Raw genomic sequence first — 22,957 nt, forward strand, 5'->3', positions numbered from 1 at the left:
TACGTAATTATGCAAGATTAAGAAATTCAAATAATATCTTCTAACTAATTTTTAGGATAAAGTTTTGGTTCGTAGAATAAAAAAATACTGCAGCACAGACTCATTTGGGTTGGCCACAAGCCGATTGTGATATTTGTAAGATTCTGAGTTGTTACAATTATCTTGATTAATAGAAACCTATATAATTCATTAAGCATTTGTAGGATTTTGAGTTGTTGCAATTATCTTGATTGATAGAAACCTATATAATCCAACAAGCACTGGTGCACCAACTCATGATTCAAGACCACTTGTTGCTACAATATCTAATGACTCCTAGGCGGCCGCCCTTGCAACTACTCTAGAACAATGCAATTATTTTCTAAAATTAATCTAGGCTGGTAACTGACATTCTTTGGCAAATCTTGCAAGTAAATATCTCTGTCTTTCTTCTTTCTTAAATAATCAATCTTGGATTATTGATTTTGTTGATACCGACTCTCGTCCAAATTTGCTGAACTCCTACAAAATTGTTTCTTCCGTCCCCAATCAAACACCCCAATGGTCAAACTACTCATGTTTCTCATATTGGTAATGAACTACTGCTACATGATGGCTTACATGCACCTTTGTTTCATTTTTAATCTCCTTCCAATTAGTTAAATCTCCGATTCTCTTAATTGCTTGGTCACATTTTCTTCCTAATTATTGTGATTTTCAGGACCTGCAAATGAAGAAGAGATTTAGATTGATTAGGGAGACTGGTGGTCTTCACCATTTGGAGCTCGACACCATCACTTGGCTGGATATTGTTTACACTATTAAGAGGTTAAGTTTTGCATCAGCCTCGCAAACAACATGTGGAAGCCACTCTTTGTTTATTGCAGTATTTGAAAGGATCACCGAGTCGAGGCATCATGTCATCTGGTGGCCGTTCATTAAAGTTACTTGTTTATTGTAACTCAGATTGGGCTGATCGTCCCTTGACACAATGGTGGTCCACATAATAATTATACATAGCAAAAGAAAACATATAACATATATTTCTAGTGTGAATACATCCAAAAAAAATTAAAACATAACAAGTTATAAAGTGCTCTAGGTAACTCCCCCGCACCAACCTATAAGGCCTGCCACATACAAAGCTACCCAACCTCAGCTCCATTGGCTCTCTATAAACAAGCTTGGCCCGAAAAGCGACGTCTCCACCAACTATATCCCTAATATCTCGGAGCAACTAGAGTATTTGAGGTTCTACATCTACTCTTGTAGCGCTACGGACGATGTTCTTCACTTGGGAGCCCTTACTCCCAAGCTTCCACAAGATCAATTTCGACGGATACGTACTAGACGGTGACAGGAGGGGTAGTGCAGGCTTCTCGAATTCTAGAGTGGTTGTTGCTAGTGGATATAGATAAATAATAGAATTGCATTGATAAATTTGATCACTGTTTTTGCAAAATAAAAATAATTTTATTGAAGTTTCTCATCATGAAGGTAATATTTAAGTTAACCTTACCTACCATAGGATTAATTTCAGCAATCACATAAGCATTTATTTTATAGCCTTAGTTTTATACGGCACCATTGAAAGAGCAAGTTACATAAAATAGCGTGCATGCTGATACTGAAGAATTGTTTATACCAAAACTGATGCAATGATCCATCTCCTTGTAGGGAACAGAAAATTGCTTCGGGATTATTTGGGGAATCATTGACATGAGATTGGCTACCACATAACATCATGATGGTTAAAAACTGAGACCGAGCTGAAGTCCAAGTGCTGAATGGATAAGGAATAGGGTCATTATACTGCTACCAAGGAGGCCATGTACAGTCCTCATTCCTGGATTTTCCTGAATATTACAAGAAAGAGTTGAAATCAAAATCCTTTTATATAGATTAACAATATTTCATTTGTAAAAGTTCATACATAAAGGTATCACCATATGATCCTGAATTACAAAGGGAGTATTTGTGTATGTCCAACAAAGACCAGACCAAAATAGCAAAAAGAATATATTATTGGTGGCATTGTCTGAAGAATTGATTGCCTAAACTATTAGACATTGTACAATGGAAAATTATTGATCATATAGCATTCAGCATGAAATAAGATTCTAAGAACATTTTGTACCATAAGCAGTCAATGACATAGGGTGACCAACTGGGAGGTGATTTAATCGCCTCACCATTTTAAACAAAAGATATAGTGCAACCAACAGCTAATAATTGAATTGATATGTAACTAATCACGCTTCTCATGGCTTTAACCTTTTCATTGAGAAAGACTAGCGTTTGGATGCTCCGTGCACATGAAAGATCCTGGGAAGAAAATTAAAACATCTAAAGAAGAAAATTGGGAGACGCTCCATTCACATATGCATTTCTTTAACATTATGCTTTCTAGTAGTTTTCTGTTTTTGGTCTGTCCCTACAATCATTTTTCTTTTCTTTTCTACAAAACTGGAACTCTTGAATATCATAGAGAGAACAGATATTGTTCAAGCTATGGCATTTCAACTTTAACATCAAAAGTGGAAATAACACATAAGGCTTTCCATTTAGTTGTCAAAATTTCTACCTCAAACAGGACCGGTAAAATGGATTGAACTGTCAACAGGGAAAGACCGATGAAACCGCTGACAGCATGAGGACTGCAAGTGTAAAAATCATCAGATTAGTACAACTGAGATTATGAGCGGAGTAATAGCTTCAGGTTTTAAGGGTAATGCACTCAGAATATAAGAGCATAGTTTTCGATACAAGTACTACCCCTGCTTTTCATAAATAATGAAAGGAAAAAGGAAGACAAGAAGAAACGCATGCATTTTTCTCGGAGAGATGATTAATAATACTTAAAATGGTCACATGGATAAAGCATTTCTGGGTACCTCTCAAAAATGGGTTTGTTAGAAGTGAGCAAAGCAGTTATTCCACCAGTGGCACCAAGAGCAAAGAAGAAGAACATGCCACCAAGGAGCTTAGGATGCAGATCTTTGGCCTTGGCCTTCTCATCCTTCAACAATAAAATTAAGCATGACAAATAACTCTGTATTATCTAAAGAAAGAAAAACTTTAGAAGATGATGTACTGAAATATAAAATTTGCAATGTTGCTCAGAAGAAATTATCATTTTATTTTAGAATTTGTGTGCAGTCAGTTGACCATTTATTCTTTCATTATGAGTCTTACATGATAAGATCACTCTGAGAATCAATGTGTAGACTGGAACAACCAGCCTGACATGATAGTCCTAATTTTTGAGTCAATTTCAAGCTTGAGATGTTTAAATGATTCTGTGGTGTACGACCAACTATTTCAGTTTGTTAGTTTACTAAGAAGACCACCTATGACCTATCTACGGACACCTGAGATATACCTATTTATTCTATCGGACAAGAAATCATCTAACATGCAATTCTGGCTGAAGGTCAAGTAACCCTGGATGATTTGGTTAACAGAAGAATGATAAGAAAACTATTGGAACATAAACGGAATAGAATAAGTGATCATTCTTAAAAGCATTAAGTCATTACCAAGGTTCGCCGTCTTGCTACCGGATCCCGTACTGGTGCCATACTAGCACAACATCGGTATGGTACGGTATGAAATATTTTTGATGTACTGAGTGTCGGTACACTGCATGTACCGGATATCGGTACCGAATCAGTACAGTATGGTACATCCTGTACCGCCCGGTTTGGGCCGGTACGACGTACCTTGGTCATTACAAATAATTATCCACAAAAGCTAAATTAATAATGCATTTTGTATTAATTCATTTGCTAAAAAAATTGTTGTTTTACAGAAAATTTTTATCAACATGATAACCTAATTCATAGACAAATGACTCACTGCATCCTTTGACAATCTTATTCGGAATCCCAAATATGTTCCATAGCCACCCATTGCAAAGAGTACCACAGCCTGAAAAACAAGAGAAAAACAAGTTATTTGACAAAATTGATCAATTAAAATATACCGATAGTCAGGGTTACCAACACTCCAGAAATCTCTCCTTTTTAAAGAGGTCCCTCCAAGTTAATATTCATAGAATTTGATGCATTTCTACAAATACATAGCAGAATGAAAGGTGGTTTGAGTACTTTGCTTTATCTTTTGAAATTCTTGATTCTCTATTATCATGAAAACATTGTAAATTAGTTAAGGATTAGATGTCCATGAAATTTATATTTATGAAAAATTTATAAGTTGGTCCAAACTCCAAGTAATCATTCATGCAAAATAAAATTGTTGGAATCCTTCTGTTACACTTCAAACATTCATAATGTATCATGCATGGATGGTTTACCGGTTACGTTAGCTAATATTAGTATTTGTTTTAAAATATTTATTTTATTTTATTTTACAAAAATATGCAAAATTAACGTTTTAGAAAGCAATCTTGGCCATGTTTTAATTTTAAATAATGTGCCAATCATTTGTTTAAGCATATCTTAGAAACATTTGAGCATAAATGATCAAAAATAATTCTTTTGTTAATTCAATTACATTAAATAACTCAAGGATAAAGAGTACTTATAAAAACCGAATTTAGCAAACTGGTTCAATTATAATCTTTTAACATGGCATTTATCTTATTGTATCTTTGGCATATTAATAAACAAAACATATATGATACTAAATCATGAAAAAAATTGAGTCATGGCATAACTTTCATATAACTACAGAATGTTTCGAATTTTGACATTTTATCTACCTATGGAAGGCTAGAAAGTGCATAATGAGATACACCAATGACTTGTGATACTAGCCATCTATAGATGGTTCAAATTCCTAGCCACCTTCACTTGCATTTCTGCTATAAAATAGTGGAATCCTGGTGAACCAAACCATCTTATCATTGTTTATACAACTATTTGAGAAATATCAAGCGGTTGTCACCACTAAGATTCAAAACCTGAATCTCTCCAAAGTGGAGAGAAATACCAACTAGCTGAGCTATGGCTGGTTGGCCATTGTTTATACGACACAAATACAATTTTTTTTATTACTAGAAAGATATTCCAGTAATTGAGGTCGAGAAAAGAATTACTCTATTTTTATAAGGAGTGTGTAGGAAAATAGAATATTTGTTTACTTATGGAAATCAAAGAATTTAAGAAATAAGAATTATTGAAGTTAGTAACATTAATAATATGCTCACAGGACTTACCATGTTTCCTGGATGACCCCAGTGCACGAGCCAATCAGGAAGATTCCATGTCTTTATAAGCTCGACAAAAGGATCAAATATAGATCTCACAGTCCCAGCTGTTGTTTACATAACATCATTTCTATCTGTTCAGAGTGGCAACTAGCAGAAAAAGCTAAATAGGGATGATATGGTTTAAAATTGGAAAATGATGTCAGTTTAACATAAATTGATCATACCTATAATATAATGTAATGTGATACCTACTGTAAAATGTGTTTATGTGTCAATAACAAAATAACCTGTGAAAATAAGAACCTATATTTTTAGGCCTTAGATTCTGAAACACATTGTGCGAAACAGTCCACATGCCTCAGACATCATACAGATTGTCAAAGAACTGCTTTTATCCAAGAATAACTTGCCAGAAGGTATGCCCAATATTCCAAGAAAAACTTGCCAGAGGGCAGAGAAGTCTGACCTAATCTGGTTACAGAGAACTACATGGCATGCATGCCAAACATAATGCTGTATGGTATGTCTTCCAAAGCATACAGACTATTTATTTATTAAAAAAATCTTGTTATATAGGAAATTTGTGTTAGATTTTTATTAAATAATAATTAAAAGTTTTCATACTTAAAACATATATATTATGTATATATGTTAAGAAGGGAGTGTGGTGTGGACGGTTGGTGTGCCCGCTTGAGGTGCTTGAGGTAGGTGGTTCGAATCTCTGTTCCCTCCTTTTTTAAATCTCTCATATGGAGGATTTATTTACGTGAAGGCTCGGTTCTGTGCCTGTGCTCGTCCGACCCGACGGTCTTTGCGCTCGAGCCTGTGCTCGCTCGGCCCTGCTCGTCCGAGGTTACTTGCGCCTCACAGGCCCTGCTCGTCCAAGGTTCCTTGTGCCTGTGCGACCAGAGGTTCTTTGCGCATGTGCCCTGCTCGTCCGAGTTTCCTTGCGCTCGTGCCTCTGCTCGTCGGCCCTGCTCGTCCGAGGTTCCTTGCACCTGTGCGACCCAGAGCTGAGGTCGTCCAAGAGACTGAGGCCCTGCTCGTCCGAGGTTCCTTGTGCCTATGCTCGTCCGAGGTGCCGAGGCTGAGGTCGGACCACATGTGCAATGAGCCCAGAGGAGCCGAGGTCGGACAACAGGTGCGATGAGCCAAGAGGCGCATGAGTCGTGCTTCGCACCCTTAGCACGAGGAGCCACGTCGCTTCCTCGATAGCACCTCTTCGCAACCGACCTCGCATCCGCTGGCCATACTCCCAGTGTTTTTTCAAACTTTCTTACCGGTTTTGACCGTTGGATCGGTTTTGGGTCGCGTCTGTCCCGAAGAAGTCTATAAATAGACCTCTTCGGATTAGACAGGTGACATATATAATTTGAAAGCAGAAAACTACTATTCTCCCTGTTTGCTATTTTTCTTTCAATCAACGGGCTTGCTGCATACTGATTCTGGGTTCGAAAGCTTCTTTGACCCGTGCAAATCATTGAGGCAGAAGGAACAGTGCGAGAGGCTGTTGTATGTCAGGAGTAGAACGCCATCCAAGCCTAGTGCACTGTAAGGCGGCGAAATCTACTTCAAGGAAAGTGACCAACATACCACGCCTCAGCATCTCGGGTTCCATTTTTCCACTTTCTCTATTTATTTTCTCTAAGCCTATTTCTGCCTATTATTTATTGAAGTAGAGTATTATAGATTTAAAATTTTCTGGGACAGTATATTCTCAACATTCTTGAAGTAGATATCTCCTACATATAATAGGCTAGTACTTAGAGTTACCCCAATGGCCAATGCAAGTGACCCGGTTCCTCCTGAAAAATTTAATGGAAATAACTTTAAGCGTTGGAGACAGAAGATGGAAATCTTCTTAACCACACTTGGGTTATTTTCCATAATCTTTGACTCTCCTCCAAATGAGGAAGAGAATGAACCAGCTAGAACTTGTAATTTGGAGGAATTTAAGAAGAAAGACTACCTGTGTAGGGGAAGGATTCTGTCCTATCTTACCGATCCCCTTTTTGATGTCTACTGCACTTTTAAAACCTCCAAGGAGATTTGGGATGATCTTAATAAGAAATATGGTATCCAAGATGCCGGAATGGACAAGTATGCTGCTAGTCAATTCCTGTCTTATAAGATGGTTGACACCAAGCCCGTAGTTGACCAAGCCCATGAGTTAACAGTGATTTATCATGAATTAGGCTTAAGGGGAATGGGAATAACTGAGAGCCTTCAAGTTGCTTGTACCATTGACAAGCTCCCACCTTCTTGGAAAGACTTTGGGTTATCCCTGAAACATAAAACCGAGGATATGACAATGAAAACTCTATTGTCTGCCATTAGGATCCAAGAACAACACCTTGAGAAAGATAATGAGCAACTCATGAATCCTGAGCTTCTAACCAAAGTGAACTTTGTAGAAGGCCAGAATAAGACCTATAAGTTCAAGAACTCCAAATTTGAAAAGGGTGGACCTAGAAACAAAAGAAAACCTATGAAGCCAAAACATCATATCAATAAGAATGATCGAAAGCCGATTTGCTACAATTGTGGAAAACTCGGTCATATGGCTCGAGTATGCCGGATGAAGAAGAAGAAGTATCAGAACTATGAACATGCGCCTTCTCAACCTGCAAATCCACAAACCAACATGGTGCTATCCAGTACTGGTCCTACTAGTACTGATGATCGGTATGTAACTTTAAGTCCAGAATTAAATTTGGCAATTTGCTCTACCGATTGGTTAGTGGATACAGGTGCGAATGTTCATATGTGTACTGATCATACCCTTTTTACTACTTATCAGGTCCGGAGCGGCCTAACAGTAACTATGGGGAACTCCACCTCGGCACGAGTGCTTGGAACTGGAAAAGTACTTCTAAGGCTTACGTCTGGGAATGTGCTTACACTATTTAATGTGTACCATGTGCCCGATGGAAGGAGGAATCTGATCAGTGGATCTCTTCTAAATAGAAGTGGTTATTCTTTGTTATTTCAATCTAAGAAAGTGATTATAACAAAGAATGGAACATTTGTAGGCAAAGGCTATGAGTGTGATGGCTTGTATGTAATAAATAATGTATCTTTGGATTTTCCTTCTGATAACAATAATAAAATTGTGCTTTCAATATGTTCTTCATCTCTTTGGCATGCTAGATTAGGACATGTGAATAATAATACTATTAAAAGAATGATTAGCTCTGGTTTATTACCTAATGTTTCATTAAATGAAAAGGAAAGGTGCCAAATTTGTGTTCAATCTAAACAACCTAGAAAACCATTTAAAATAATAAATAGAAATTCAACTTTATTAGAATTAATACATTCAGATGTATGTGATCTAAATGGAACTTTGACTAAAGGGGGTAGAAGGTATTTCATTACCTTCATAGATGATTATTCTAAGTATTGTCAAGTTTATTTAATGAAATCTAAAGATGAAGCATTTGAGATGTTTAAGACTTATAAATCTTTAGTAGAAAATCAACTTGACAAGAGAATAAAGATTCTCAGGTCAGACAGAGGAGGAGAATACACCTCTAATGACTTGAATAAATTCTGTAGAGTTAATGGAATTCTACATGAAGTTACACCTCCCTATTCACCTCAGTCTAATGGAGTGGCTGAAAGGAAAAATAGGACTCTGCAAGATATGGTAAGATCTTTGCTTGCCAACTCAGGTTTACCTGAGGTTTGGTGGGGGGAAGCAATGCTTACTGCATGTTTCCTGCTTAATAGGGTTCCATTTAAAGGTTCTAATGAATCTCCTTATGAACTTTGGAAAGGAAGAAAATCTAACCTAAACTTTGTAAAAGTTTGGGGTTGTTTGGCTAAGGTTAATATTCCTTTAATCAAGAAAAGAAAATTAGGACCTAATACTTTTGATGCTGTGTTTCTTGGTTATTCTCTTAATAGTGTTACTTATAGGTTCTTAGTCATTAGTTCTGATATTAATGGCATAGAAAAGAATACTATAATTGAATCTAAAGATGCTTCTTTCTTTGAAGACATTTTTCCATTTAAGGATAAAATAGAAAAGCATGTAATAGATAGATCTAATGATGCATCTTGTAGTTCGCCATCTAATTCTCTAATTATTCCTAATAATGAAAATGAAAATGAACTTAATGATATTAATGAACTTGGTAAAGGGAAAAGAATTAGGAAAAAGAAAGATTTTGGATCTGATTTCTATACTTTTATGGTTGAAGATGATCCTAAAACTTATAAAGATGCTATGAACTCATTAGATTCTATGTTTTGGAAGGAAGCTATTAATAGTGAAATGAATTCACTTATGACTAATAAAACATGGTTTTTAACTGACTTACCACATGGTAGTAAGGCTATAGGTTGTAAATGGATATTTAAGAAGAAATTAAGACCTGATGGTTCTATTGAAAAATACAAAGCAAGATTAGTTGCTAAGGGTTTTTCTCAGAAAGAGGGTATTGACTACTTTGATACATATTCTCCTGTAACTAGGATAACCACAATTCGTACTTTAATTGCACTGGCTTCAATCCATAATTTGATAATTCATCAAATGGATGTCAAGACTGCCTTCCTTCATGGTGATTTAGAGGAAGAGATCTATATGGATCAGCCAGAGGGATATGTGGCTCAAGGACAGGAAAGAAAAGTTTGTAGGTTAGTCAAATCCCTCTATGGTTTAAAACAAGCTCCTAAGCAATGGCATAGGAAATTTGATAAAATCATTGTTTCTTATGGCTTTAAAGCAAATGAATCAGATAAGTGCTTATATTCAAAGTTAGAAAATGATTCATCTATTATCTTGTGTTTATATGTTGATGATATTTTAATTTTTGGTACTGATATGAATATGGTGACTGATATCAAAACTTTCTTGTCTAATAATTTTGATATGAAAGATTTAGGTCAGGCAGAGGTAATTCTTGGTAACAGGATTACCAGAATACCTGATGGTATAATTTTTGATCAATCACAATATATTGAGAAAATATTGAAGAAATTTGATAAGTACAACTGTAAACCAGTGAGTACACCTTATGAGCATGGTTTGAACTTGAAGTGCAATAAAGGTGATCCAGTGGCCCAAGAGAAATATGCTCAAATTATTGGGACACTGATGTATGTTGCAAATACAAGTAGACCTGACATTTCTTATGCTATAGGAAAGCTCAGTAGGTTTAATAGTTGCCCTAGTCTTAGTCACTGGGAAGCACTGGATAGAGTACTTAGATACTTGAGAGGTACCATGTATTATGGTTTACATTACTCAAGATTTCCCGCTGTACTTGAAGGATACAGTGATGCTAGTTGGATCACTGATTCAGTGAACCGAAAAGGAACTAGTGGATACATATTCATGTTGGGTGGTGCAGCTGTTGCTTGGAGATCATCCAAACAAACTGTGATCACAAGATCCACTATGGAGGCTGAGATTGTAGCCTTAGATTCTGCAAGTCAAGAAGCAGAATGGTTTAAGAATCTTATGTCTGAAATACCTATTATGGAAAAGCCTATACCTGCTATCTCTCTGTTATGTGATAATGAAGCTGCAATTAATACTTGTAGAAATACTGAGTATAACAAGAGAAACAGAAGACACATTAGTGTGAGACATAAGACTATTAGATACCTAATTAAAAATGGTATCATAACTTTGGAATTTGTTGGATCTAAAGATAACCTAGCAGATCCTTTAACTAAAGGACTGGCTAGAAGCAAAGTCATAGAAACATCAAAGGGGATGGGACTGAAACCCATAAGGAATCATTGACAATGGCAACCCAACCTTTTCTGACTGGAGATCCCAAGACGAAAGGTTCAACGGGAAAAACAAGTTGTTTAATGATTAGTTAGCACTATAATAAAATGACTTTATGTCATTTGGTCTCTCCCTGTGATGTGAGTGCTAAATACAGCAGAGGTATACGGAAGAGTTTAAAACTCTGAATGAGTCCGAGACTATGGCAAGGTGCTGTGCTGCGAGCACCCTTAGAGGACTCACCTATGTGAGTGTGACTGTGTGGCCGCAGTCTATGGGGATAAGGGTTTAACCCCTAGAGCACTCATGAAACTGAGATATTGGTGCATAAGGCCAGAAAAAGCACCACCTATAATGAACCCAGTATTTGCATTTGTCATGGGTGAAGTATATAGAAATCTGAACCAAAGGATTTGGTTCAAAGCTTTTTAGCTACCACTATACCTTTCAGATGAAAATATACTTTCACTAGGTAAAGGTTCAAAGCCGCAAGCTACCTTTATTGAAGTCGTGACATAAACAAGCCCAGTTTGACTATTTTTTATTTTATATAGTTTTTGAAAATATTTTAATCAGGTGGGGGAATGTTAGATTTTTATTAAATAATAATTAAAAGTTTTCATACTTAAAACATATATATTATGTATATATGTTAAGAAGGGAGTGTGGTGTGGATGGTTGGTGTGCCCGCTTGAGGTGCTTGAGGTAGGTGGTTCGAATCTCTGTTCCCTCCTTTTTTAAATCTCTCATATGGAGGATTTATTTACGTGAAGGCTCGGTTCTGTGCCTGTGCTCGTCCGACCCGACGGTCTTTGCGCTCGAGCCTGTGCTCGCTCGGCCCTGCTCGTCCGAGGTTACTTGCGCCTCACAGGCCCTGCTCGTCCAAGGTTCCTTGTGCCTGTGCGACCAGAGGTTCTTTGCGCATGTGCCCTGCTCGTCCGAGTTTCCTTGCGCTCGTGCCTCTGCTCGTCGGCCCTGCTCGTCCGAGGTTCCTTGCACCTGTGCGACCCAGAGCTGAGGTCGTCCAAGAGACTGAGGCCCTGCTCGTCCGAGGTTCCTTGTGCCTATGCTCGTCCGAGGTGCCGAGGCTGAGGTCGGACCACATGTGCAATGAGCCCAGAGGAGCCGAGGTCGGACAACAGGTGCGATGAGCCAAGAGGCGCATGAGTCGTGCTTCGCACCCTTAGCACGAGGAGCCACGTCGCTTCCTCGATAGCACATCTTCGCAACCGACCTCGCATCCGCTGGCCATACTCCCAGTGTTTTTTCAAACTTTCTTACCGGTTTTGACCGTTGAATCGGTTTTGGGTCGCGTCTGTCCCGAAGAAGTCTATAAATAGACCTCTTCGGATTAGACAGGTGACATATATAATTTGAAAGCAGAAAACTACTATTCTCCCTGTTTGCTATTTTTCTTTCAATCAACGGGCTTGCTGCATACTGATTCTGGGTTCGAAAGCTTCTTTGATCCGTGCAAATCATTGAGGCAGAAGGAACAGTGCGAGAGGCTGTTGTATCTCAGGAGTAGAACGCCATCCAAGCCTAGTGCACTGTAAGGCGGCGAAATCTACTTCAAGGAAAGTGACCAACATACCACGCCTCAGCATCTCGGGTTCCATTTTTCCACTTTCTCTATTTATTTTCTCTAAGCCTATTTCTGCCTATTATTTATTGAAGTAGAGTATTATAGATTTAAAATTTTCTGGGACAGTATATGTTACGGGGGAACTTAGCCACCATGCCCCACGTGACCGGCACGCGCGCCCAGGAAGACTACGGCTGCCCCTTGATCCAGCAATCCGACCTCGGGTCGGATATCTTCGGCTCCGCAGCCCGACCCCGAGTCGGCTGCCCCTTGGTCCAGCAATCCGACCCCAAGTCGGCAATCTCTTGACAACAACAGACTGTTCCCCTGAGGCACGCCGCGGCCCCCTGCTCCACTACTCCCTGCAACGGCCGTATCCGGCGCTGCCCCACGATCCCCTGTAACAGCCGTACAAAGCGGAGCTCCACTACGCCCTGCCATGGCCGTACCCAGCGCTGCCCCACGACGCCCTGTAACGACCATGTCAGTGGCAACCCCATCGTGCCACACGATGACCAATCCCCAGAAAAACCCCCCAGCCTGATATATATGCGGCTGGGGGGGAAGGGGAGGGTAAGAAAGATTTTCCAGAGTATTATCTTACCTGCTACCTCTTCTTCTCCTTCGATCTTCCCTAATTTGATCGTCGGAGGGCCCTCACTACCCCGGTGGTGGTGCGAGGCTTGCTTGCAGGTCTCCCGGCGGAAGGCGGAGCGCAACCGAAGCAATTCCAAGGGAACCCCGTTCACACCGCTGTGCCAATCGTTCTCGGTTTGGACCCCCAGCAACAGTTGGCGCTAGAGGAAGGGACCGGATCTCAGAGCGATCGTAATGGCACGGCGAGGTGGTCGTGGAGCTTCCAATGCTTCCGGTCGCGGGGCCTCTCGCGCCTCTGGCCGGGAGGCCGCTGCATCTCCAACACACTCTCAGCAACACTCCACCGCCCCACCGCCCATTCAGACGGTCGAAGTCGCCCAGTTCGACCAGCTAACCCAGCAGGTTCGCACCCTCGCGGAGGCGGTGCAGAATCTGCAGGGTGCGATGTCCCGGGCGCCGCAGCGGGCTCAGGAGCCGCCGCTGCCTGAGCGTTCGCCTGTCCTCCTCAACCCGCGCTCCTTCCTCTCCCATGGGGAGGAGCGCCGGCGCGAGGAGGATTCTCGAGCACGCTCCATTCTGCCGGGACCTTCCCACCGGAGCTGCGCGGGGTACGAGAGGCGGGCCCGGGCGCGTTCCCAGACACCCCAGTCCTCGAGGAACCCGCGCTCCAGTCGGTCCCCCTCTCGCCGCTCTTTGTCTCCCACCCACCGGTCGCGCTCCCTGGACCGGCGGGTGGACGATCTCCACCGACAACTCCAGGTCCTGAAGGGCCATTCCAAAGATCCCTTCGCCGACTTAGAGATCTCCTCCCAGCCGGCGCTTGCCTCGAGGATCCTGCGGACCCCGAATCCGCCGGGGTTCAAAATGCCGGCGATCGAGCCCTATGACGGGGCGGCGGACCCGCGGGATCACGTCGAGAGTTTCAGGACCCTTATGCTCCTCCACGGAGCATCAGATCCCCTTCTCTGCAAGGCTTTCCCGGCAACCCTCCGTGGCCCGGCGAGGGCGTGGTTCGCCGGGCTGGAGGCTGACTCAATCCGGTCCTTCGACCAGTTCACTCGCCTCTTCATCACTCATTTCGCCGTCAGTAGCCGGCGGCGACTGGTCTCCGACTCCCTCTTTGATGTCCGGCAAAACGAGGGAGAAAGCCTGCGGGATTATCTTACCCGCTTCAACAGGGCTACGCTGGAGGTCCGGAACCTGAGTCAGGAGGTAGCTCTTTCAGCCCTGAAGCGTGGCTTCCGGAAGGACAGACTCACCTTCTCCCTGGACAAACGCCTGCCGCGGAGCTTCCCAGAGCTGTTGTCCCGGGCGAACCAGTATGCGGACGCCAAGGAGGCGGCCGCCCACCGGAGCAAGGAGGCCGCCGAGATCCCTCAAAAGCTTGGGAAGAAAAGGCGGAAAGAGGCACGCCAGAGGAGGAGCCCGACGCCTCAGCGTCGGCGCAGAAGCCCGTCGCCGGCGAAGAACCACGGCGCCCCACGCCCTCGTTCTCCGCCCCGACGTTTCAACCGGTACACCCCTCTCCTGACTCCCCGGGCCCAGATCCTTATGGAGATCAAGGGGCGGGAGGACCTCCCGGCCCCGAGACAGATGCGGAGGATCCCTGGGAAGAGGCCCTCTCGGGCGTACTGTGAGTACCACCGAGACCACGGCCACGACACGGAGGACTGCTTCCAGCTTCGGGACGAGATCGAAGCTCTCATCCGCCGGGGGCGTCTCGGTCGATATGTGAGCGACCGACGTCCCCCCGCAGACCCGCGTCCGGCCGACCCGGCCCCTCCGGAGCCTCGGGAGCAGAATCGACCCGTTGCGGGCGTGATCCACACTATCACTGGGGGCTGCCCCCGGCCCGTGAGGAACGCAAGGGGCTCGACGGAAGCGTCAGGGGCGGCCGTCGCAAAGAGGCAGAGGGTCGGCAATGTAATCACCTTTTGTGATGAGGATGTAAAGGGGGTTCAGACCCCCCACGATGACGCCATGGTGATCTCCCTCACTATGGCAAACTATGATGTAAGGCGTGCCCTAAGGATAGCTTTCCGCTTCCGCGGATAGACCAACTGGTCGACGCGACTTCCGGATATCAGCTGCTGTCTTTCATGGACGCCTTTTCCGGTTACAACCAGATAATGATGGCCCCACAGGACGAGGAGAAAACTGCCTTTATAACAGACCGGGGGCTGTACTGCTACAAGGTAATGCCCTTCGGTCTGAAGAATGCTGGCGCCACTTACCAGCGCCTCGTCAACAAAATCTTCAAAAAGCAAATCGGCCGGAACATGGAGGTGTACGTGGACGATATGCTGGTGAAGAGCCGCCAGGCAGACCAGCACATCGTGGATCTGGAGGAGACTTTCACCACCTTACGGAAGTTTCGCATGAAGCTGAACCCAGCGAAGTGCGCCTTTGGCGCTTCGGCCGGGAGGTTCCTTGGTTTCATTGTCAACCAGCGGGGTATCGAAGCCAACCCGGACAAAATCAAGGCCATCCAAGGTATGTCCCCTCCGACCAAAGTAAAGGAAGTTCAGGAGCTCGCTGGAAGGGTCGCCGCGCTCGGACGATTTGTGGCAAAATCGGCCGAATGCTGCCAACCATTCTTCAAGGTGTTAAAACGCCCGAAAGACTTCCTCTGGACGGCCGAATGTCAAGCAGCATTCGACCAGCTCAAGGAATACCTGGCGTCTCCTCCCCTACTGTCCAAGCCGCAAGAAGGGGAGATGCTCTACCTCTATCTGGCGGTCTCCCCAACCGCGGTCAGTGCGGTGCTGGTTCGGGAAGAGGCAAAGCTCCAGAAGCCTGTGTACTACATCAGCCGGGTCCTACGGGACGCCGAGACGCAGTATACGAAGGCTGAAAAGATCGCCTTCGCGCTGCTGACCGCGACCAGGAGGCTCCGCTCCTATTTTCAGGCCCATTCTGTCACCCTCTTAACTGATCAACCACTACGACAGATCCTCAGCAACCCCGAGAATGCGGGACGGCTGGTGAAGTGGGCAGTAGAACTCGGTGAGTTCGGCATCCGCTACCAGCCTCGACCCGCCATCAAGGCCCAGGTGCTCGCGGACTTCCTCGCTGAGTGCACGGTGCAGGAGGCGGAACCTAGTCCACCGGAAACGCCCAGCCTCGACCTCCCGACCTGGACGCTTCACATCGATGGGTCGTCGAACCCCGAGGGTGGAGGGGCCGGGCTGGTCCTTACCAGTCCTGATGGAGTGATAGCCGAGTATGCCTTGAGGTTTGGATTTCCAGTGACCAACAACGAGGCGGAGTACGAGGCCCTAGTCACGGGACTCAAACTCGCCGGGGAGCTCGGCATCCGGCGTTTGAAGGTCTTCACCGACTTCCAGCTGGTGGTCGGGCAGGTCCGTGGGGAGTTCGAGGCCCGGAGCCCGACAATGCAGAACTACGTCCGGAAGGTGCAAGCACTCATTCCCGACCTCGGCAGTGTCGACATCCAGCAGGTCCCCAGAAGCGAAAATGCCAGGGCCGACAGATTGTCCCGCTTGGTGGGCGCAGAGGCGCACAACTTGTCGAGGGCAATCTACCTGGAGACCCTGGATGCCCCGAGCATCGGCGAGGCTGGAGCGGTGATGGCGATTGATCCGGAGCCGTCTTGGATGGACCCGCTCGTCGCCTACCTCGCCGAAGGGATCCTCCCTGAAGACGAAGATCAAGCTCGGCGACTTGTCAGGAAGTCCGCCCACTACGTACTCTATGAAGGGAGGCTGTATCGGACCTCGTTTACCGCCCCCCTCTTAAGGTGCCTCCGCCCCTCGGAGGCGGCCTACGTCCTCGGCGAAGTCCATGAGGACGTCTGCGGATCGCACTCGGGGGCTAGGTCCTTGGCGCACAAGATCATGAGGCAAGGCTATTATTGGCCTACCTTGTTGGAGGACTCAAAGGATCACGTACGGAAATGCGACGCCTGCCAGCGCCACGTCAACGTCCGGAGAGTCCCTTCTGTCCCCTTGGCACCAATCACCGCACCCTGGTCCTTCGCACAGTGGGGAATGGATATCCTCGGACCATTCCCCGTCGCTTCCGCCCAGCGAAAATTCTTGATTGTTGCAATCGACTACTTCACCAAGTGGGTGGAGGCAGAGCCGCTGGCCACTATCACGGAGGCGCAAGTCCGGAAGTTCGTGAAGGAAAACATCATTGTCCGATTTGGGGTACCCCGGGTCCTCATCTCGGATAATGGTCGACAGTTCGACAACAAGCATTTCCGTGACTTCTGCGAGGAGTTCGGGATCGAGCATCGGTTCACATCTGTGTCGCATCCCCAAACCAACGGTGAGGCCGAGGTGACAAACCGGACAATCCTCCAAGGAATTAAGGCGCGAATCGGTCGGACGGGGCAAGCTTGGGTCGAAGAACTCGAGAACGTCCTTTCGGCGTATCGGACCACGCACCGGAGAGGAGGTCCACGATCCATGGCAACCTGAACAGCTCCGGCTTGGCAGGCTCCACCGCACCTGCACTTATATTTATAGCCAAACTGTGGCCCCCCGGTCGTTCCGATAAGGGTGGCTCCAATAAATGCGGGCGCATCGAATCCGGAGCCGTTCCGGCTCTCGAGGCGTATCCTCCCACGACCTCCTAAGCGTCGTTCTCCTTAATTGCATTCTTCATGCAGGACACTCCGGGCGGCGTGTATCCCACGGCCCACGTATCTCCGCACGCGCCCAGGCCGCATCCGCCTCGAAGAACGCGCGTATCGCGGCCGCTTAACTGGCACTCCTCGCAAGCAGCAACTGGCCGATCCGATTTCCCAGGTAACGCCTCAATTAGCATTTAATAGCCTTCTGGTGTTCCCCAGGCGACGCTTCGAGAGGAGGAGAAATACGATCGCAGCTGGCCACGGAGAAACCCCGTCGAGCGGCAAGTGATAGGCCCGCGACCAACGAGTGGAATTCCCCGAGGCTCGGCCCTCGGATGCCAGGCTAACCCGATGACCATCCCGGGAGCAGACTAGCCTGAAGCCCCGACCGGTCGCCTCGGCTTGCGCCAGCCTTGGCCGACCAACGAGCGGAATTCTCCGAGGCTCGGCCCTCGGATGCCAGGCTAACCCGATGATCATCCCGGGAGCAGACTAGCCTGAAGCCCCGACCGGTCGCTTCGGCTTGCGCCAGCCTTGGCCGACCAACGAGCGGAATTCCCCGAGGCTTGGTCCTCGGATGCCAGGCTAACCCGATGACCATCCCGGGAGCAGACTAGCCTGAAGCCCCGACCGGTCGCCTCGGCTTGCGCCAGCCTTGGCCGACCAACGAGCGGAATTCCCCGAGGCTCGGCCCTCGGATGCCAGGCTAACCCGATGATCATCCCGGGAGCAGACTAGCCTGAAGCCCCGACCGGTCGCCTCGGCTTGCGTCAGCCTTGGCCGACCAACGAGCGGAATTCTCCGAGGCTTGGTCCTCGGATGCCAGGCTAACCCAATGACCATCCCGGGAGCAGACTAGCCTGAAGCCCCGACCGGTCGCCTCGGCTTGCACCAGCCTTAGCCGACCAACGAGCGGAATTCCCCGAGGCTCGGCCCTCGGATGCCAGGCTAACCCGATGATCATCCCGGGAGCAGACTAGCCTGAAGCTCCGACCGGTCGCCTCGGCTTGCGCCAGCCTTGGCCGACCAACGAGCGGAATTCTCCGAGGCTCGGCCCTCGGATGCCAGGCTAACCCGATGATCATCCCGGGAGCAGACTAGCCTGAAGCCCCGACCGGTCGCCTCGGCTTGCGCCAGCCTTGGCCGACCAACGAGCGGAATTCTCCGAGGCTCGGTCCTCGGATGCCAGGCTAACCCGATGATCATCCCGGGAGCAGACTAGCCTGAAGCCCCGACCGGTCGCCTCGGCTTGCGCCAGCCTTGGCCGACCAACGAGCGGAATTTCCTGAGGCCTAACCCTCGGACGCCTGGCCTAGCGCCGGAAGAATTTCCTGAGGCCTAACCCTCGGACGCCCGGCCTAGCGCCGGAAGAATTTCCTGAGGCCTAACCCTCGGACGCCCGGCCTAGCGCCGGAAGAATTTCCTGAGGCCTAACCCTCGGACGCCCGGCCTAGCGCCGGAAGAATTTCCTGAGGCCTAACCCTCGGACGCCCGGCCTAGCGCCGGAAGAATTTCCTGAGGCCTAACCCTCGGATGCCCGGCCTAGCGCCGGAAGAATTTCCTGAGGCCTAACCCTCGGATGCCTGGCCTAGCGCCGGAAGAACTTCAAGAGTCAGGAGTCGGCGAGGCGCTACCAGGAGTTAAAAAGAGGAAGGACGAAAGTGAAATGAGGAAACACTTTGTTTGCATTAAAGAAGGATCGTTCGCGCCCCAAAGGCGAATCGACGCCATTAAGGAAGGATGTCCGCCGAAATCCGCAGACCGCCAGATCAGCGACAACCGCCATACGCCATAAAGAAGACGGGGAGCTCGGAGCGCGCGCGCCTTTCCGAGGGATGGCGGCAATCTCGAAGCATCACTCCCTTCACCCGTTCCCCTCCTGGTTCCAGGCTCGGAAGTGGGGGGCTACTGTTACGGGGGAACTTAGCCACCATGCCCCACGTGACCGGCACGCGCGCCCAGGAAGACTACGGCTGCCCCTTGATCCAGCAATCCGACCTCGGGTCGGATATCTTCGGCTCCGCAGCCCGACCCCGAGTCGGCTGCCCCTTGGTCCAGCAATCCGACCCCAAGTCGGCAATCTCTTGACAACAACAGACTGTTCCCCTGAGGCATGCCGCGGCCCCCTGCTCCACTACTCCCTGCAACGGCCGTATCCGGCGCTGCCCCACGATCCCCTGTAACAGCCGTACAAAGCGGAGCTCCACTACGCCATGCCATAGCCGTACCCAGCGCTGCCCCACGACGCCCTGTAACGACCATGTCAGTGGCAACCCCATCGTGCCACACGATGACCAATCCCCAGAAAAACCCCCCAGCCTGATATATATGCGGCTGGGGGGGAAGGGGAGGGTAAGAAAGATTTTCCAGAGTATTATCTTACCTGCTACCTCTTCTTCTCCTTCGATCTCCCCTAACTTGATCGTCGGAGGGCCCCCACTACCCCGGTGGTGGTGCGAGGCTTGCTTGCAGGTCTCCCGGCGGAAGGCGGAGCGCAACCGAAGCAATTCCAAGGGAACCCCGTTCACACCGCTGTGCCAATCGTTCTCGGTTTGGACCCCCAGCAACAGTATATTCCCAACAATTTGAATATTAAGAAACAGAATATATCAGAGATGTTATGTGAGGTGCTTTGGGAGCAGTGACTCTGCTTGTGTAACTTGTAAGTTCATAGACCAAAATCTTGCCCGTAATTAAGGTCATGTTTCATATTGTTATAGTTTTTATTCTTTTTATATTACACATTAGTGAAATACCATGAAGATTGATGTTGAAGATAACATTGTCCTAAAATTTTTGCTATCCACTTTTGTTTTTGCTGTTTTTTGAAAGCAATAACCTTTGCTACCAAAAAGCTCTAAACATTTTACAAGCAATTGCAGTAAACATTTGCTGTGCATGATACATGGATGGCCTGTGAGTATGGATTGGACCTCATTGGTTCAACCCCCAACCTGATCCTGACTCTCGTTGATACAACAGTGTTCATTAGGACTCCACTAGAATCATCCTTTAATGTAAAAAATCTAAAATGAATCTTATAGAAACCTTTCAAGGTGAATCAATTCTTTGCAAACATGAGTATCAGCTAGACCTCTTGCAATGCATCAAATCACCAATACCCTTATCAAATTTTTCATTTCCAAATTAGCTTGTGACATCTATGGAAACAAAACCTATAGATTGATTTGGCGAGGACCAACTCGACTAGATTCATCCTCTACCTTTAAGAACCTTCTGAAAAATATAATTACTGGAATCTATCCATGTTTCTGCCCGTGTGAAGTCCTTGTAAAGCCTATGAATCACATGTTCTCTTCTCACATTCCATCAAAACATTAATGCCTCACCCACTTTCGATCCACATGTCACTCCTTCAAAGTTTTTGTATCTTATACTATACCTACTGAGACTAAAAGGAAAAAATGCAAAAATCATACCAAAGCTATTGTCACGATGATCTTTTATTTTCATCTATTCAAGAAAAAATAAAGGAATCGTTCCCAAGAAATGACAGCTTGGAAGATATCAGATGGAAGAAGCAAACACCAAGAGAACAATCAAAGAAAAATTTGCATCCTCCATCACTGTTGGAATAATAAAGAGTACAAAGATTCCAAAGGGTAAGGATAGATAGTGCTAACTAATTGTCTTAATACTCGAGTGCTTTACTTATCACACTGAGGAAGGAGCAGAAACCAACTTCAAGCACCAAATTATTGGAATCCTAGATCCATATTAGACTATAATATGCAATATAAATTGATAAGCCAACGATTTGCTTAACTATTTTCCTACTTTTCGTTTGCATTTTCTCTGGATTGAAATTTCTAAGTCAAGATTGATTGCATGTATCTTGATTTAGCACTCTGTTTAATAATCAATATTAGGACCTATAGTGTCTGTTTTAATTGGTCGAAGAAGAAAGCAAACTGTAGCTGTTGCAAGGTTGAGTATGCTGGCCTTTCATGCAAGCAATACTTAAAATGTTACTTTACCATTGGAGTTTGCGTTCTTCTGGAGAAACACAAATTTAAATGACGGACTAGAAATGCCAGATATTATTTTATCAAAATATTGGCTTTCGCGTTTGGGCCATTGTTGATTTTGTGTTTTTATTTCTCTACAAATTAGCGAAATAGCACATGGAGATTGATGTTGAAGATAGCATTTGCAAAAAAACCACTGCAGTTCCTTGCTTTTATTCTACGCTTTTTGAAAGCAGTAATTATTTGCTACCAAAAGCTCTAAAGATTTTTAAGCAATCTAAAAAAGCAACAGGGTTTCATCATATACTATTCAATCTACTTCATTTTCCTTCTTGCGTTTTCGACAACAAAAACAGAAAATAAAAGCAACACCTACCAGACTCAAGTTCTTAGGTCCAGGTCCAGGTCTACAGGTCCAAAGGAACCCAAGCTTCTCTAAAATAGATATGCTTCAAAGAAGAACCCAAGGATGCTGAACCGTCCGATCTTGCATCCAAGCGCTCGAATCAAAATGAAATTAACTGCACTTGTATCATCATTTAACCTCTAATCTACTCACCTCCGGGGAGCAAGGCAGCCAGCAGGAGAGGATAAGGCGCCACCGAGTACAGGAGCGTCTCCCCCCCACGTTCCTCCTCCTCCTCCTTCTCTTCCACCTCTCCTAAGTTCCTCCCCTTCTCTTTCCTAGCAGCAGAGGAGGCAGCAACAATGAGAGGAAGAGGCCTTGTACTTCTTCCGAGCAAAGAAGGAGTTGTGATGAGTGTTCCTGAGAGAGGGGGAGGAGTTAGTCTTTGGAATTTGGTAGGAAGTGGGCGGAGAGTGGAGCTGGCCGTCAGCATTTCCATCTCTTCGTGGTATCTTGCACTGATGGAGCTTGATCTTGGGAGCGTTAGGAGATAATAAAGAGAAGGGAACACAGAGTAGAAGGGGCAAAGGGCGTTCACTCGGAGAGCGTGGAAGAAGAGAAGCCAAGTGCATCAAGGCTGATGGCAGGATGATGAACCCAACGGGATTGGAGGTCGCGTGGGTGTCGCTTGGCTTCCACACTCCCACCCTATCGTGGGGAAAGTTCGAATGGTGGTCTCGTTGGGTCCACGTTACCGTTTGGGCTTGGATCCTGAAGGAGGCCAAACCCTACATAACTGGCTCGAGGTTTGTATGTTTGGAAGCTCCAATAAATAATCCGTAAAAATTTGATTTTTCATAGAAAAAAAATAATTTTTTATTAAGATTTTTTTAATAAATATTTTTTAAACATTCAAATAATTTGTGTGAATATCCTCTTAAA

The 22,957-nt window shown here is 45.8% G+C and overlaps 2 protein-coding genes across 4 annotated transcripts; one reads left to right on the forward strand and one right to left on the reverse strand.

The window, feature by feature from the left end:
- Positions 1–1,430: 1,430 nt before the first annotated feature.
- On the reverse strand, positions 1,431–22,752 carry LOC103697213 (translation initiation factor). Of its 3 annotated transcripts, none has more exons than XM_088718078.2 (6): positions 22,229–22,752; positions 5,159–5,256; positions 3,838–3,909; positions 2,874–3,031; positions 2,564–2,636; positions 1,431–1,835 (listed from the first exon to the last, which is right to left on the reverse strand). In XM_088718078.2, exons 1-6 carry the CDS (start codon positions 22,512–22,514, stop codon positions 1,731–1,733), a joined length of 792 nt encoding a protein of 263 aa, XP_088574204.1. In that variant the 5' UTR covers positions 22,515–22,752; the 3' UTR covers positions 1,431–1,730. The 3 variants fall into 3 exon arrangements, with proteins under 3 accessions (XP_088574204.1, XP_088574203.1, XP_008777254.2); XM_088718077.2 differs by having other exon boundaries at positions 2,874–3,040; XM_008779032.6 differs by having other exon boundaries at positions 2,874–2,998; positions 22,229–22,749.
- LOC149768058 (uncharacterized) lies at positions 13,165–18,005 on the forward strand. The gene is made up of 2 exons (XM_089929584.1): positions 13,165–16,086; positions 17,717–18,005. Exon 1 carries the CDS (start codon positions 13,315–13,317, stop codon positions 15,133–15,135), a length of 1,821 nt encoding a protein of 606 aa, XP_089785710.1. The 5' UTR covers positions 13,165–13,314; the 3' UTR covers positions 15,136–16,086; positions 17,717–18,005.
- Positions 22,753–22,957: the final 205 nt, after the last annotated feature.

This window comes from Phoenix dactylifera, chromosome 3 (genome assembly GCF_051530095.1).
Source record: "Phoenix dactylifera cultivar Ajwa chromosome 3, Ajwa_hap1_PhDact_Kaust_v1.1, whole genome shotgun sequence".
Classification (NCBI taxonomy): Eukaryota; Viridiplantae; Streptophyta; class Magnoliopsida; order Arecales; family Arecaceae; genus Phoenix; species Phoenix dactylifera.

Excerpts from the sequence above, each read along its gene's own strand:
- LOC149768058 (XM_089929584.1), top strand. The coding sequence starts at position 13,315 with ATGGCACGGCGAGGTGGTCGTGGAGCTTCCAATGCTTCCGGTCGCGGG.
- LOC103697213 (XM_088718077.2), bottom strand. The coding sequence starts at position 22,514 with ATGGAAATGCTGACGGCCAGCTCCACTCTCCGCCCACTTCCTACCAAA. Across the intron at positions 3,041-3,837 it reads TAAGATTGTCAAAGGATGCA|ATAATACAGAGTTATTTGTC; the intron begins GTGAGTCATTTG and ends TTCTTTCTTTAG. Across the intron at positions 1,836-2,563 it reads TTTTACCGGTCCTGTTTGAG|GAAAATCCAGGAATGAGGAC; the intron begins GTAGAAATTTTG and ends TGTAATATTCAG.